Source organism: Lathamus discolor, chromosome 2 (assembly GCF_037157495.1).
Source record: "Lathamus discolor isolate bLatDis1 chromosome 2, bLatDis1.hap1, whole genome shotgun sequence".
Classification (NCBI taxonomy): domain Eukaryota; kingdom Metazoa; phylum Chordata; class Aves; order Psittaciformes; family Psittacidae; genus Lathamus; species Lathamus discolor.
Window position 1 is genome coordinate 65,409,909 of NC_088885.1, and position 14,129 is coordinate 65,424,037.

The following is a 14,129-nucleotide window of genomic DNA, read 5'->3' on the forward strand; positions in this document are numbered from 1 at the left end:
ATGGCATGCTGGGTTTTCAAGGATGTGTCACCCAGGTGAAAAACCCTACCTTTGGGTGCTGAGTAATTGTAGATAAGCTGGAAATATTTACTAGTAAACATCACCATAACATGTGATGCTTACAAACACAGCTGTGATTGTCTCTGGTAGGCACTGCAGGATGTGGGTGTGTGAGAAAACTAAGGCTCATCTGAAGGCATGTAACCTGAAATTGCATGGCAGGGTGTAGTGTTTCATGATGTCTTTCAGAAGCACAGAGCAGGAGGCCTAATTCTGCTGCAGGGACAGGCAGGGTTGAGGCAGCAAAGGAAGAGAAAGTGGGCTCTGAAGCAGCAGACTTTTCTTTGTGCAGCTTTCCATGTGTGTGTGTGTGTGTGTCCCCAAGCCTGGGGAAGGTCCGGCTGCTCCGGGTCATGGTCTTCACCAGATTTCGCATGGGAGCAGATTTATAGTAACCCTGCACCCCACCTGAAGGGAGCAACCACCACCACCGCTGCGGTATCTGCATGCCACTGCAGCAGCGCTCAGGAGCTAACACAAAGCCTGCCCCACTCGCTCTGAAAGGATTTTAATGTCATGTACTTTTTGGCAAAGTAAATAAGAGTCAAGACTCTGATCCTACCTCTTCTACCCTTGTTCACTCTCAATATTCCCATTAAGCGCCCCAGATGCATTTGAATTCTTCCCATAATTTTTCTGTGTTCATCTTTTAAAGGCAGTGAAGGATTACAACACAAGACAATGTTTTTACACTATTTTTTTAATGCTGCACATACTGCGTTTTATAACATTAGAAGAAAACACAAACCCCAAATAAACCTGAAAGACAGAAAATAAATATATTTTTTATGAATGTATGCAGAGAGTGCAAAAAATTGCATCTGTAAAATGTTTAAATGCTGAATCGTACAACAAAAAAATTACAAAAGCACTTACTTCTTTATACATGTTAGCTTTCCTCTTATAAACACAAATATATTTTAACAAATCTTACAAAGATCAAACCCTTTTGCCCTTCACCAGGAGAGAAGTGGTGAAGTGTATTACCTGGAGGAAAAGGAAACAAACAGATAAACAAAATGTAAGCCTAAGCAGGTACCAGAGACATGAATACCTAGATGCTGAGTAGGAATTCACCCTTGTGTGCTGCAGTGCAGGAGATGAACCCCCTGAGAAGAAGGGACAGCCCTGTGGAGAGGAGCATGATTCCTCCTGATGAGACAAAGCTGCTCTTTGCTGTGCCACTTGCCCTTGCAGACCAATCAAGCCTCTCTCCTGCTTCTCTCCATCCAAGGCTTTATTTGCAAACAAATACATCCAAAAGCTGCACTAGTCCATCTGGGAGACCTTAAACTTGAAAAGAGGTGGGAGCACTGCAAATACCCTGGCTAAACCCAGTGCCTCTGCCTGCAACACACAAAGCCAAGCACCTGCCTCAGATGGGGCAGCGCAGGGATCCATGACCACTGCCAGTTTGCACCAGTGCTCAGAAACACACCTCGGTGTCAGAGATGGACACTTTCAGTCACACATATTTAAAATACACAGATTTTTTCAAAACTAAGCAATGCTGGGGGAGTTCTCACAAGGTGACCCTTAGTGCCTGTGGTGCTAACATCAGTGTGGTACGTAACAGTTCTGCTGGCTTTTCATTCACAAGACTTGCTCATTGGGCAAAGCCAATGCTTAGACCACCTGAGCTCCGAATAACCCATCTGAGCTGAGGTTTCTTTGAAACTGAAACAGGAGAGACTGGAAAATGAAAGGAATGGAGAGTTGCTGTGGGATTTTTGGGTAGATGCGTAGCTATGGTAAGAGACAGCTTGAGATAGGGCCCCTGATGAAACTCTGCAATACAGTCGTCCACATCCATCACAGCCATAGTGCAGCACCTGCTCAGCACTATACAACTGGTGGCACTCATAAAGCTGCCTGGATGAGTCCTTTGTGCACCACATCCACTGCATGGGCCCCAGCAAGCTGTAAAGCTCAGGCACCTTCCTAAAATTTAAGCAACTCACTGTACATGTGCTGCAGCATCACACATTCAACCTGTCTGGGATCTCCCGGCATGTGGCCACCAGAAACTGCTCCTTCTGCTAGAAATCCAGAAGGCACAAGCAAATGACTAAAGTCCTTAATTTTCAGCCACGAAAAGAGAAAGCTTCTTGGACTGAAAGGGAAAGGATGAGGTTGTGTCCTCTAAAAAGCTGGTCGACCTTGTCAACCAGTATCATCTTGTACAGCCTGAACTGTGATGGCAAAGAAAAACTACTGCTAGGAAACTACCTTTCCTAACAACAGAAATTTGCATGACTCAACTAACTTGAGATATCGTAACAAAACCTCTGATATAAATTAAAAACAGCAGTAAACGTTTACTGTGGACTGCACCAAATCATAGGAATTTCCCTTGGTAGGAACACCATGACCTTCTCCACAAGAAGCAGAGGAGGAAAGGCTTCCAGGATGAATACATCTAAAATAAATCTTTCATATGATAAAAGGCAATGATACTTCAAAATTAATATTTAATAATTGCTAGTTATAAATTATATATGAATTGTATAAATTATAATTATACATGATAAAACCCCATTGGTTCTGAGCAACTTGAGTGTAGTGACACAAAACAGACCTTCCAGCTTCCCGTTCAACAAAATCATTCAGCTCTCACTTCATTACTTTACTAACTAGAGGACAAATAAACGTTAGACTGAAGTTGTCCAGAATCTTAGCAGTAAGTTCATCTTCCAGCAGGCTGCAGAAGAATCAACTCTCACTACTCTAGGAGAGGTAGAATTTCACATCTTTATTGCCAGACACATAAATTAAGAGCCTGATCCTACACACTCATGTGTGAGAGATGTCTTAAAACTGTTTTATAACTAGCACACTCTGTTCAACTGTTTAGTTTTAAAATTATCTGACTGTGTAAGTATACCCAAGAAAGAGAAGCTATTTTGATTTATATAATAAAAATATGTATATAGGATGTAGGTTTTTTTCTAGCACATTTTCAAAAGTCTGCTTGTAACAGAAGCATCTTTCCTGCAAAGCTCAAAAGCTGTAGGGCTCCTTATAAGCTCTAACAAAGCAGTCCTTATTTATGTTTTCCAAGACAACTTCTTAAGTGTGAATGAGTTTGTCTAAACAAGCCAAGTCTGAAATTTCTATCTTTGGTCATTTATCCCAGCACCAAATTTCTTATTAAAACCTGGGAGAAAATTGTTGGAAGATTTTTATCTTCATACACAGAAATATACTAATTTTACTCTAAGAATCTCTGGCCTGAGATAGAGGATGAAAAACACGATCATAAAAGGAACTACTCTGAGAAAGATGATAGTGACTGGGAGAAGGAGATTACAGTGCAAAACAGGTTTCAATTTTTTTAAGTGGTGGGCACTACAGCACAACCACTCACTGTGGTACCAGAGAACACAGCAGCCAGAAGTTGATATCATTGTCCCATTATGGAAATGCAATGGATTTCTGTTCACTTCTATATATTCAAGCAAATATGAAGGTAATACCCAGTTTCTCTTAGTTCATCCAAGTAAAAATTATGTACATTTTAAACTTGCCCTTGGACTTTGTGCTGTGTTACTGGGCACTCAACAGCACACAGCATCATTAAAGCACTGTAGAAGCATTAATTACCATTAACCCCTCATGCCCTTCTTTGGGGTATGTAACCCCATGCACCATTAATAGATAATCAACTACTGAATGGCAGAGTTGGCTGTCTCCCATGATTCTAGAATAAATACTGCAGGGAAGTACTTACGCTACAGCATGACAAATATTTTCTTTCTGTTCACAGGTGATTTTGGAAGCAGGTTATCATCATCCTCATTTTAACACAAGGATATGAGATGCTGAGTGGGGTCCTCAGCTGTATTTGACATAGCTCCAGTGACTGCTGGGAAATTATAATGAGATATGTGGCCATGGAGATATGTGGCCAGTTGCAGTAAAAATCCAGATTCATAGCACTGGTCTAAGATCTCCTGTTTAAACATCTAGGGCCCAGAAGGCTGAATGCCCCTGGTTCAGAGGGAACACAGCAGCTGCCACTTTTGTTTTTCAAGAGAGACTTCTGTAGATCCTGTCAATGTAAAGTTAATGGCCTAAAACCCCCAAGGTCTCTCTCAGTGAGAGAGATGGAGCAAGTTGGTGATGGAGCTAGGGTGGGCTTTGTGCCATAGACTCCAGCTCCTGCCCTGTGTCAGTCCTGAGCTCTACACACCAGCCACCTGCCACAGGGGAACAAGAGCAGTGAAGCCTGGTACTAACACTCACCAACTACATCACACAGATGGTGTTCAAGAGGATAAATTTACAGCTACATTGATTTAGAAGAGTCACGAGTAGATGGAGTCCTGGTTTTGTTTCTTTCTCCCTGATTTCTGTTAGTATTATCTGTCATAGTAGCAATAAATTTCCTATAAAGTGACTTTGATTTTTCTTCTACAGTTAAAAACCAACCAAGCAATCAAAAAAGCCAAAAACCAACACTGTAAAAAGATTGCTGCTAAAATGGTTCTCTGGAAACTCTGTGAGCAATACCAGCTAGTGCGAAAGAGCTGCCTTCTGGAAAACAAGGCAACAGGGCCCTACTGCTCCCAGCACATGAGCACAGGTACCGCTCTGCTCATCAGAGTTAGCACATCTTCACACGCTGACCAAGTCATGGTCTGCTTAAAGCACCTGCTCATGTATCCCTGTGCAATGAAAAGCCAGGACACATGGTGCACTGAACACAGCCCTTTAAAGAAAATAATCTTTGTAAGACTTCTATTTTAAGCTTTTAAGTTCTAAATATTTCTAGAGCTTCTATCTTGGCCAACTTGTTGCATCTACACAACCAAAGGAAGGTATGCCTGTAGCTCATGCTCTCTTTACCCAGCTTTAGTGTAAAGACCTCCAACTAGGCCACTGCTACCAATCTCCGTACAGGCTCCTTAGATGCCTGGACTGGCACTCTGGCTGTCAGGTTGTGTTACCACCTGCATACTGCTTTTGGTACCTCCACCAGGCACCTAAACTGGCACCAGAAATAAAATGTGTGCACAGAAAAGGTACACCTTCCTTCTGCTCTGCAGGAATTAGCCTCCAAAAGGAGTTACCCCCCATTTAGCTAAAGGGTTAAAAATAAACTAAATAGTGTGGCTTTCCCAGACTTTACAGCTATGCAGGTGTGCAATGCTGTTACAAAATATTATCTTTCAAACCAATTAAACAAATTCTCACTTTACAAAGAGATCTGCATTAATTTTACACAACATTTAAAGAACAAAAAAAGGTTAAATTTGTATTACAATTTAAATGGTGACCTCGTGTCCATCAGTGTGTTCCGGATAGGACAACTGCCTTCAGTTGCATGGAAGAACTTGGCAGTTTCATTAACGCAGCAGTATTAATGAAGAAAACATGACACCTTCATTCCAACAGGCATTTTAGCAAAAACAAGCCAAGGGAAACAGGGAGAGGACACGGAAAGAAACCAGATTTGTAGAGGGTGCACTGGACATAGATAAGACCATAAAACATGAATAACCCACGAATTTAACATGCAAAGGTTACTGGTACATTGCGATGCTGGTTATGGTTAAAGAGACTATACAGCTCCTGGATCTTTGTCCTTGACGCTTCATTAAAGTAAGACTCTGAACTTCAAGTTCATAAATAAAATGGAAATTACAGTAGTGCCATAAAAACGTAGGTAGAAAAATAGTGCAAAGCCAAGGGCTGGACACTTTAATCTGTCACAAGTACCCGCAAGCACTACTATTAGTGCTCTTAAAGAAAACACATACAGAAAACATTCTCTATTTTTTATAAATGGCAGTTGCCTGCATTGCACTCTGTATTTAGAATTTACTGACTACCTTTGCTTCCCTTCGAAGCTGTGGATGGAGAATAAATACAGCCTTTCACACTGGTGAGCACTGGCTGCCCCCCAGTCACGACTGGTAACAAAGTCAGACAGTATTTATAAAAGAAATCAACTAAAAAGTAAATCAGACAATATCATTTAAGGCCTCTGTCCCTGCTAGTCTGCTCAACAGACCACACTTTCTCAAAATAAGAACATCTTCCACTTCTGTTACAGTAACCAGAGAGCGAAGTTACACACAAAAAAGGTCACATTTATGGCTGCCAAGAAGGCAAAGTTCCTGAGGCTCAGCCAAATGCAACAGCAAAGACACCCTTCGCAGCACTCTTCGAGTGCCTCACACTGTGTGGATGGAGGAAGGAGGGCAGATCAGCGGAGGGTGAGCCCAACACGCTGCTCAGACTGAGCACCTCATTTAAACCTTGCCGCCCTTATTGAAAGGGGTTTGGAATTACAACTGATTACATAGTGCAAACTGTTATCAGCTCCCACAGATAAAAAATACACAGATGGGAGTCTAGAACAAAAGCCACCACCAGCCAGGGTTGTGAGGAGCACCGGCCATTAAGGAAATAAACTCCAGGGAGCAGAGTCTGACATCAGCTACTCCTGAGTGAGCCTGGAGTAATTCCAGCTTTTCAGTGAGGATTTGGTGAACTTACACAGGCGCAACTGATACCAGAGTCTGAATCAGTTTGGTGGTGAGGCACCAAATTAAAATGAAGCGTTCATTAAATGACAGCCTTTCAGATGTAGAGTAAAAATCATTGGAAACAGAGTTAGTTAACCTCGAGTGGGACAGACGAAACAGCCACCAATGGACAGAGCTTATATTTAAACAGCATTTCTCAAGTATTCGTTTCAGCAGGTCCATAACGTTTTAAAGGAGGGTTTGGCATAGCCTGGTCTGTGTCACTTTTTAACAGGGTTCTTGCTGCCACCTCATGTAAACTGTTGAAAAAATATATTCTATCCATGCCCATGCTCACTCTACATAGGCACGACCAAAATTCCAATACTGTGCACAGAATAGGAACCGTATCATGGCCTTTCTTAACATTTAGCTTCAAGGTGAGTTTGCTGCTCGCAGGTTACTGACAAAAGGCATGCTCAATGGCAGGGAAATACGCATACTTCTGATATTTCAAGGTAGATTTCATGTTTGATCCGACAAAAATACCAGCTTTCTCAAGGTAATCCAGTCTCTCAAAAGAGAGTGCTACCTTAGTTAGAAATAGTTTTGTTGGGTTTTACTTCTGTAACTGATTTCTATTGTATAAATCAAATTGATTTCAATGCGGAAAGAAAAGCCATGGCAGCCAATTGACAGGAAACTGTCAAGAATATTTTCTTAAGAGTTTGTTATCTTTAATGGGACACAGGCTGGCAGACAGAGGAACTTAACCAGGCTTTTCCCTCTCCCTCTTTCAAAAAATAACCCAAACTTTTTGAGGAGTCTGAGTGTCACCAAGAACCAACAGAAAGCATGAATGTAATGACTGGGTCTGCACAGCTGGAGTAATACTGCAGGATCAAGTCATATGCACCTAATGGAAGATGGTAAAGTTCTAGCAGTCTCAAAATCTGTCTCATTTAAGGGTACGCACTACTGAATGGTGTCCCGTTTTCCTTTTACAAAGCAAAAAACTACACCATATGTACTGCATGATAATCTAGACTTTTCCCACATGGGGACTTGTTAGTGATAGAGTAGCCTGTAAAGAATAGGCACTTATCCCAAGAATTGGCATAGAAGAGTATTACTTGGCAGGTATGGCACCAAAACACAACCATTGTGCTTTCTCACAAAAAATACGCTCTGCAAATGGAGGCTTAGAGAGACACAGAGTTTTAGGTTGTTGGCGGGCTGTGTTTCTTCTTTTTGCTTCGGTAAGATTTGCAAATGCAGCAGACGATGCACGGAGATGCCACAAGCAGCAAGGGAGAGGTCACCAGTGCTATTATACCTAGTCCAACAAGGATCCCCACAACCTGAAAGACATGGTGGTGAATAATATGTTTTTAGCTGACATGGAACATAAATTACACATATGCATGCATAGGCACAGCAGAGATCTCAAAAAAAAGATAAAAACATGAAAATAATCATCTTTATCCTTCACTGAAGGGTAAAATCGCTTTGCTTCCTGAGTGCATGAGAGCTCTGCTCAGCTGACTAGGAACGCACCTGCGTTCTGTTCCACATCACCGAAGCCCGCGAGTGGCCCAGCTTGTTTCTGCAAGGGCCTCTGTCGTAATGTCGTAAGAAGATATCGTTCTGAAAAACAAAAGTAGAAGCTGTAAGAGCAGGTTACAGTACTGCAGGGAGAGGTTCAAGACTGGACTGGAAATACAACCTTCCCAATGCTGCTTTAAAATTACCAGCTGCCAGCAGACAAGTTCATCCCGCTTCCAAATGATCATCTTGAGAAACTTTTTGCAGTTTCAGAAAGTGTGGAGTGTGTGGGACCTGAGCTATTTTATAGAACCTTTCAGCCCCACTTTCAAAAACCACAAGCATATGCGTTGCACCTACTGCACAAGTACCCCATCTGTAATTTGGTGATGATAAAGGGGCAAGATAAATTGCAGATACTTCTGAAAACTAGCAATCTGAGGAATCATCTTCCTGAGGTACTTCTACCTTCTGTTCTCCTGCTGTCCCTGCACCTTACAGACATTGCCTTCTTAAGCTTAACAGGAAAATTCAAAAAAGAGAAATCCCTGTTTCCTTGTTCTTTTTCCACCGATGATTACGAAATGATCCATTTTTACTTCAGAAAGTGACTAATGCCCTGCGTTACCCTCCCTTAGCTAGCTGTGCTGTAACGTGTTGCTGCTTCCTCTTTCATTTTAAAGGCCTACTCTTTGGCTCTGCAGGTAGTACCTTCACCTATGCCAGGAGCTCCTGTAACCCTGCACATTTAGAAAAAGTACATTTAAATCACCCTACATCTTCCTTCTTCCTCATTTTGAACTGATGAAAACTTGATCAGGGCATGTTTGCAGAGTTTGTGAGGATCTGGCAGTCTTCCAGTTCAGCCCAGTGTTAAGCAATTGTGTACTGTATGTAGTCTGGGGCAAGCGGTAAGAATCACGTTGAAAAAGCATGCTCATACACAGAAACAGGATCTGACACTAAGCAAAACCTGTTTAGCATGCTGAGAAAAGGAAGGACAAAGAATGAGGAAGTCTCATTGTTTGCTGGCTGCAAAGTACAAAGAAGAAAAGCTATGCAGCACCTAACATTTTATTTCAAGTGCTGGTCAAGTCCTTTTCACACTCCCACTGTTGTTTCTGACAACTGTTTCAAGAAGGGAAGCTGCAATATACATGAGCACATTACTTCCTGTACTATTAATCCTGCTAGGAAACTTGAAGCCACACAAGTGGAGGCTAGTTGATATTCCTTGAGAAGTAACTAGCAACCTGCACTTCATAACTCGAGTTTATAATCCAGTATTTTTATAGCCAAACCTACTAACTAATCACTCTCTTCAGTAATCATGGCACTAGGGATGGACTAGTAAAGGAGACCTAGTCTATATGGGCTCACCCTACAGTTGAACACCCCCTTCACCCACTACCATGCCACTTTTTGAACAGGCTGTGACCTGTCAGGTGGAAGACCCTTATTTCCCTGGCTCTCAAACAGCTTTTAGCTACTGCACTGGAAGAGAGAATCAGAGAAAGGTAGTGCTGGAATGGACCTCCAGGAAGCAACTGGTCTATCCCATTTCTCTCAGAAAACTAGCATGGGACCCACAGAAATGTTTATAGTCCTTTATGGAGAAAAAGATATCCATATAAATAAAAACACTGGGTGAACAAGAAGAAAGAAATGAAGTCAAGAGCTGAATTGAGCCAAGACATTCACTAGGATATCAACAAATTGATGAAGAGTTTGTACAGGGCCTCAGCCTAAGCCCAGCCCCTTTACCCTTTATCTAGGTGTTTTTTTCTGCAGCACTTACATCCAAGTTCTGTAGACAGTACCAGCAAAATGTGTGTTTGCAGTTCTTGCACATCATCTGAGCACAGCCCTCATTTCGCTCAATGTAGATCCGACAAACTGGGCACTGCTTAATTGGTGCCTCTGACTCTGTTCCAATAAGTGATCTAGAAGAGCAAGGAAACGTTAAAGTTAAATGTGAATGTAATTACTGTTGACATTCAGGTCCTAATGTGTACTGAGCTTATTTTCCAGAGCATTTAATGTTGTTGTCTTTAATGCACTCACTGTGTGAGGCTTGTTACGCTCAGTACAGTATATTGAAGTATACTCACTACTAGGTGTTAGATTATTAACATCATGTAAAAGTTAAACTCCATTCCCTTTGTCTTTTATGCTACATAAAACTAACACTCACTACACCCACTAATCTATCATCTGTAGAATTAAAAATCAGCACATTGTAAAAGAGCTTGCACAATTCATTTAACAAGACTGGATTAAGCAACTCGTAACAGTTCTTGCCTGAACAAAATAACCTTAAACTCCGCTAAAGCCAGATATCAAACTCAGAGAAAAAAGTTACGGCAAGAGCTCTCTGGCAACTCCTATTCAGTGAAGTCTCTAGCAAGCAGAATGCTTAGATTTTAAGGAAGTCTTTCATTTTTTGCAAAAAAAAATACAGAAAACTTTGAACACATATGACTGAAAGTCATCTGATTATAAAGACAAAGACAGACGGCCAGAGATATGATCTAATTTAAATACAAAAGTGCTCTCTTTCTGTAGATTAATGTCTTATTCAACTTTATCTGTATGAGCTTAAATCAGGTTTCTCACACAAAATGGGACATTTTACTCTGTGTAAGAGTTAAGATTTGTCTATGCAGATAAATATTTAGCAGGGGTGATTTCTTAATCACAGTATAAGCTTGACTGGATAGCATATCCTATCTAGAATATAAGTTTGAATCCTAGAGTATCATTGGTGTATTGGATTTTTTGTATGGGCACAAGTCACAAACTGTTTAGGTAGATTCAAAGCCCTGGAGGACTTCACCTTTCAGAAGTGTCAGTGGCAACGCAAACTTTGTAAGTACACAAACAATATTAAGTATTAAAAAATAAAATTATCATTTAAAATAATAATTAAGACAGCAATGAAATTTAGGAAACACCAAGAGAGAAGAAAAGCCTCGGAGATTCACCTAAGGACCTAGAAAGAAGGTGTTTCATTAAACTGATGAGAGGCACAGAGCTAGCACCCCATGCCATAACGAACCAAAAGACAGCGTGACCTCTGTGGGTTCCCCTCTTACCCCTGCTCATTTAGCAATGGAATTTGGTTTTCCTGGCACAGGTGCTGTGGGTGCCATGCCTCCTTGCAAAAGGAACAGAACTTCAGGTGGCAAGATGGGCATTCCACCAGCATCCGCACTCCCGACTCGCTTGGTGTCATATGGCACACAGTTTGGCAGTCGATTGCAGGGCACCACGTTCTCCGGGGGTCCAAGTGGACTTCTGAAATGTATCAGAGAGAGAAATAAAACTGTTTATTCAGCCCCCTTCCCATTCCAGTCACATTCCAGTGACAGGTATGCAAGACCCAGTTCTGCATGTGGGGGGGAAACTGAAGTCCTCCACACCCATGCCTATGGGTGTTTGAACCTACTCTTCTTTAGGCAGGTCTGCAATTGTGCTCTGCTAAGGCAGTTGCACTGGAAGCATCACAAGAATGGCAATACACTACACAGGATGTATTCTTTGCCTTTATAAGGAGGTACAAAAGATTAACCTAACTGCTGCTCCCTGAGAAGCATGTATCTTTTGTGACATTAGGCCATCCTGTGTCTTTCACGTGTGCAAGCCATGCAGTATCTTTCATGTAAACAGCAGGGCTGTGATTAAAATAATGTTAGGTCACAATGCATGCCTTATTTCCTCCCCTCTACCTACAAACTCCAATTAATATTCACTTTGTTATATGATCACTATTTGTCAGATACAGTGATAGTCAACATGAGATTCGGGGTTGAGATGCTGAGTTACAGACATGACAAAGAATGGTAAGTGTTGATTCTTCTCACCCCCCAGCATATATTCAAGGAATCTGGACCTGCAGTAGAAACACAGCTGAAACACATTCACTGTTACAGGTGCCCACTCTGTGTGCAACCTTATGCTGCTCAAGTCCATGAAGTGTAGCCAAACTCCCCCACCCTACAGAGCCTCCCTAGAAAAGAGCTGTTGTGCTTGCAGGAGCTACCTGCCTCTCCTCCTTCATTGGGAGCTCTCTGGTACCACCACCGAAAACAAGTAGATGGAGGGTATGTCTCAGAAACAGGTGGAAATCCCTGCCTGTGACATGCCAAATGTACCTCCAGCAGATAAAATATTGTCCCCCTTGAAACAAAAAGCTGCACAAGGGCCCCAGACACATGTCCTCTGGCAAATTTTGCTAAAACAGTTGAAGGCACTTCCTCCTATGCACATCCCTCTGGCCTGTACTGCTCTTCTGCAGGAGGCTGCTGGTAACCCACAGTGAAGGGGACTGGTGGACAGATATCTAGCAGATGCCCCAGTCATTGTCATCTGTATGCAATGCCAGAAAAACACCTGTACCATCTACCTCCATCTGTTTCATGAACTTGCTGCATTCTTTCCTCTTACTCTCTTACATGTGCTTCCTTTGCCCCACAGACCAAACAAACATTTTGGTTTGTACTGAATGAAAGCTGGAACAAAACAGTTTGCAGCTTCATTTGTTGGAGGAAGGGAGACACATGGATGGGCAGTACAAGCCATATTTCATTTTTATATACTTTTAAAAAGTAGTGTCCTGACTGAGAAATCATTATTTCTGTAGCTTCCCTTGGTGCCTCTTAAAAGAAACTCTGAACTAGTCAAGACCATGGCCTAGGACTGGCTATTGCATTTAAGTCTGCACACAGCAGGTTCTGTATGCTTTCTGTTGATAAACAGCAGTTAAAATGAGATAAAGTGCAGTTCCCACAGACAGCTGCTTAACATACCTCTGGAAGCCTAACTTCTCCTGTCCTGGTTTTGGATGAAAGCTAGGATGTCTGGTTTTAACATCACTGGGAGGAGGGCAGTTGGCTTGTAAATCTTACTGATTTTTACAAATTTGTTGTAGCAAGATGTAATGCATGAGATGAAACTCCCTCCTCTCCCACTTCCTCCATTTTACAAAGAACCTACAGATGGTGTTTTGCAATCCATGCTGTCTCATACTGTTTGGTTTACCATGGCTTAAAAGTGAAACCAGAAAAAATTAAAAAGGAGCAGCTAAAAAAAAGGAAAGAGGCTATCTCATTGCTGCGACAAGCTTCTCCATCTTTCGGTTAGGGCCATTTCTCTCCCAAGCCTTTCCCCTGCTTCCCCAGAGCCAGTTCAGACACACTTGCTTCACTTTCAGGAGGAAAGCCTTCCCAAACAGTGTCAATAGCAGGCAGGAATTGGGCCAGTTTTCACAAAACATACAAGCAAGCAGGTGGGAGACAGATGGGGGAAAGACAGCCCCCTGAAGAAAGGAGAACTTCTGGCTCAGGAGAGGTACTCAATGAAAGGATGAAGCCTATGCTTTCCACAGAATATTAGGAACACTTCCTTCTAAAATGGACTACTTTTTGGTCAGGCATAAAATGGACATCCTCATCATCTACCACCTGGTCTATTGGGCAACTGTCACAAAAATAGAAATATAATACATGTGTCCTAACCACATCCTATTCCCCTATTTCATTACTTCTGATGACCACATCAACCCCTTCCTCAACAGACACAGAGCAATTCCTGTTTCTTCTGTTAAAATATGCTGCATGGAAGCTCTGTGGCTAGGCCCCAAGTGGATGCAGAGAAGTTACAGATATGTAAGAAAGCTTGCTTTTAAGCCTGAAAACATTTGCATTCTAAGAACACAAAACCCACAAGATAATATTTTCAGTGCATTCCTTATTGAACCAAGCAAATGTCCACAGATAGACAACTGGGTAACAGTTATTTCTCACTCCTTTTTCACCCAATATTATTTGCCCTTTTTTTTTTTTTTTCTAATAAGGAAATGGAGAAGAAATCTCTTTTATTAAAATAGCTAGCATGGGGGATGGGAAAAACAGCTTTTGGATGTATAAGCCCTTCTTCAGGTCTTCAAAATTTTCCTCAAAATTCATCTCACAATATGAAATGTCTGGAAGGGTGAGAAGCATTGGCTTTACCAATCACTTGAACACTGGTAAGCAAACACTACAGAGCGAG

At 41.8% G+C, this 14,129-nt stretch overlaps 1 protein-coding gene across 2 annotated transcripts in view; it reads right to left on the reverse strand.

The window, feature by feature from the left end:
- Nucleotides 1-742: 742 nt before the first annotated feature.
- Nucleotides 743-14,129, reverse strand: part of RNF144B (ring finger protein 144B) — an 88,187-nt gene continuing 74,800 nt past the window's right edge. For both annotated transcript variants that reach the window (XM_065667239.1, XM_065667238.1), the window contains exons 5-8: nt 11,174-11,375; nt 9,877-10,021; nt 8,091-8,180; nt 743-7,894 (exon numbers count right to left, since the gene is read on the reverse strand). In XM_065667239.1, coding sequence (XP_065523311.1) covers nt 7,754-7,894; nt 8,091-8,180; nt 9,877-10,021; nt 11,174-11,375 — 578 coding nt within the window. In that variant the 3' untranslated portion in view covers nt 743-7,753. The remainder of the gene's footprint in view (nt 7,895-8,090; nt 8,181-9,876; nt 10,022-11,173; nt 11,376-14,129) is intronic.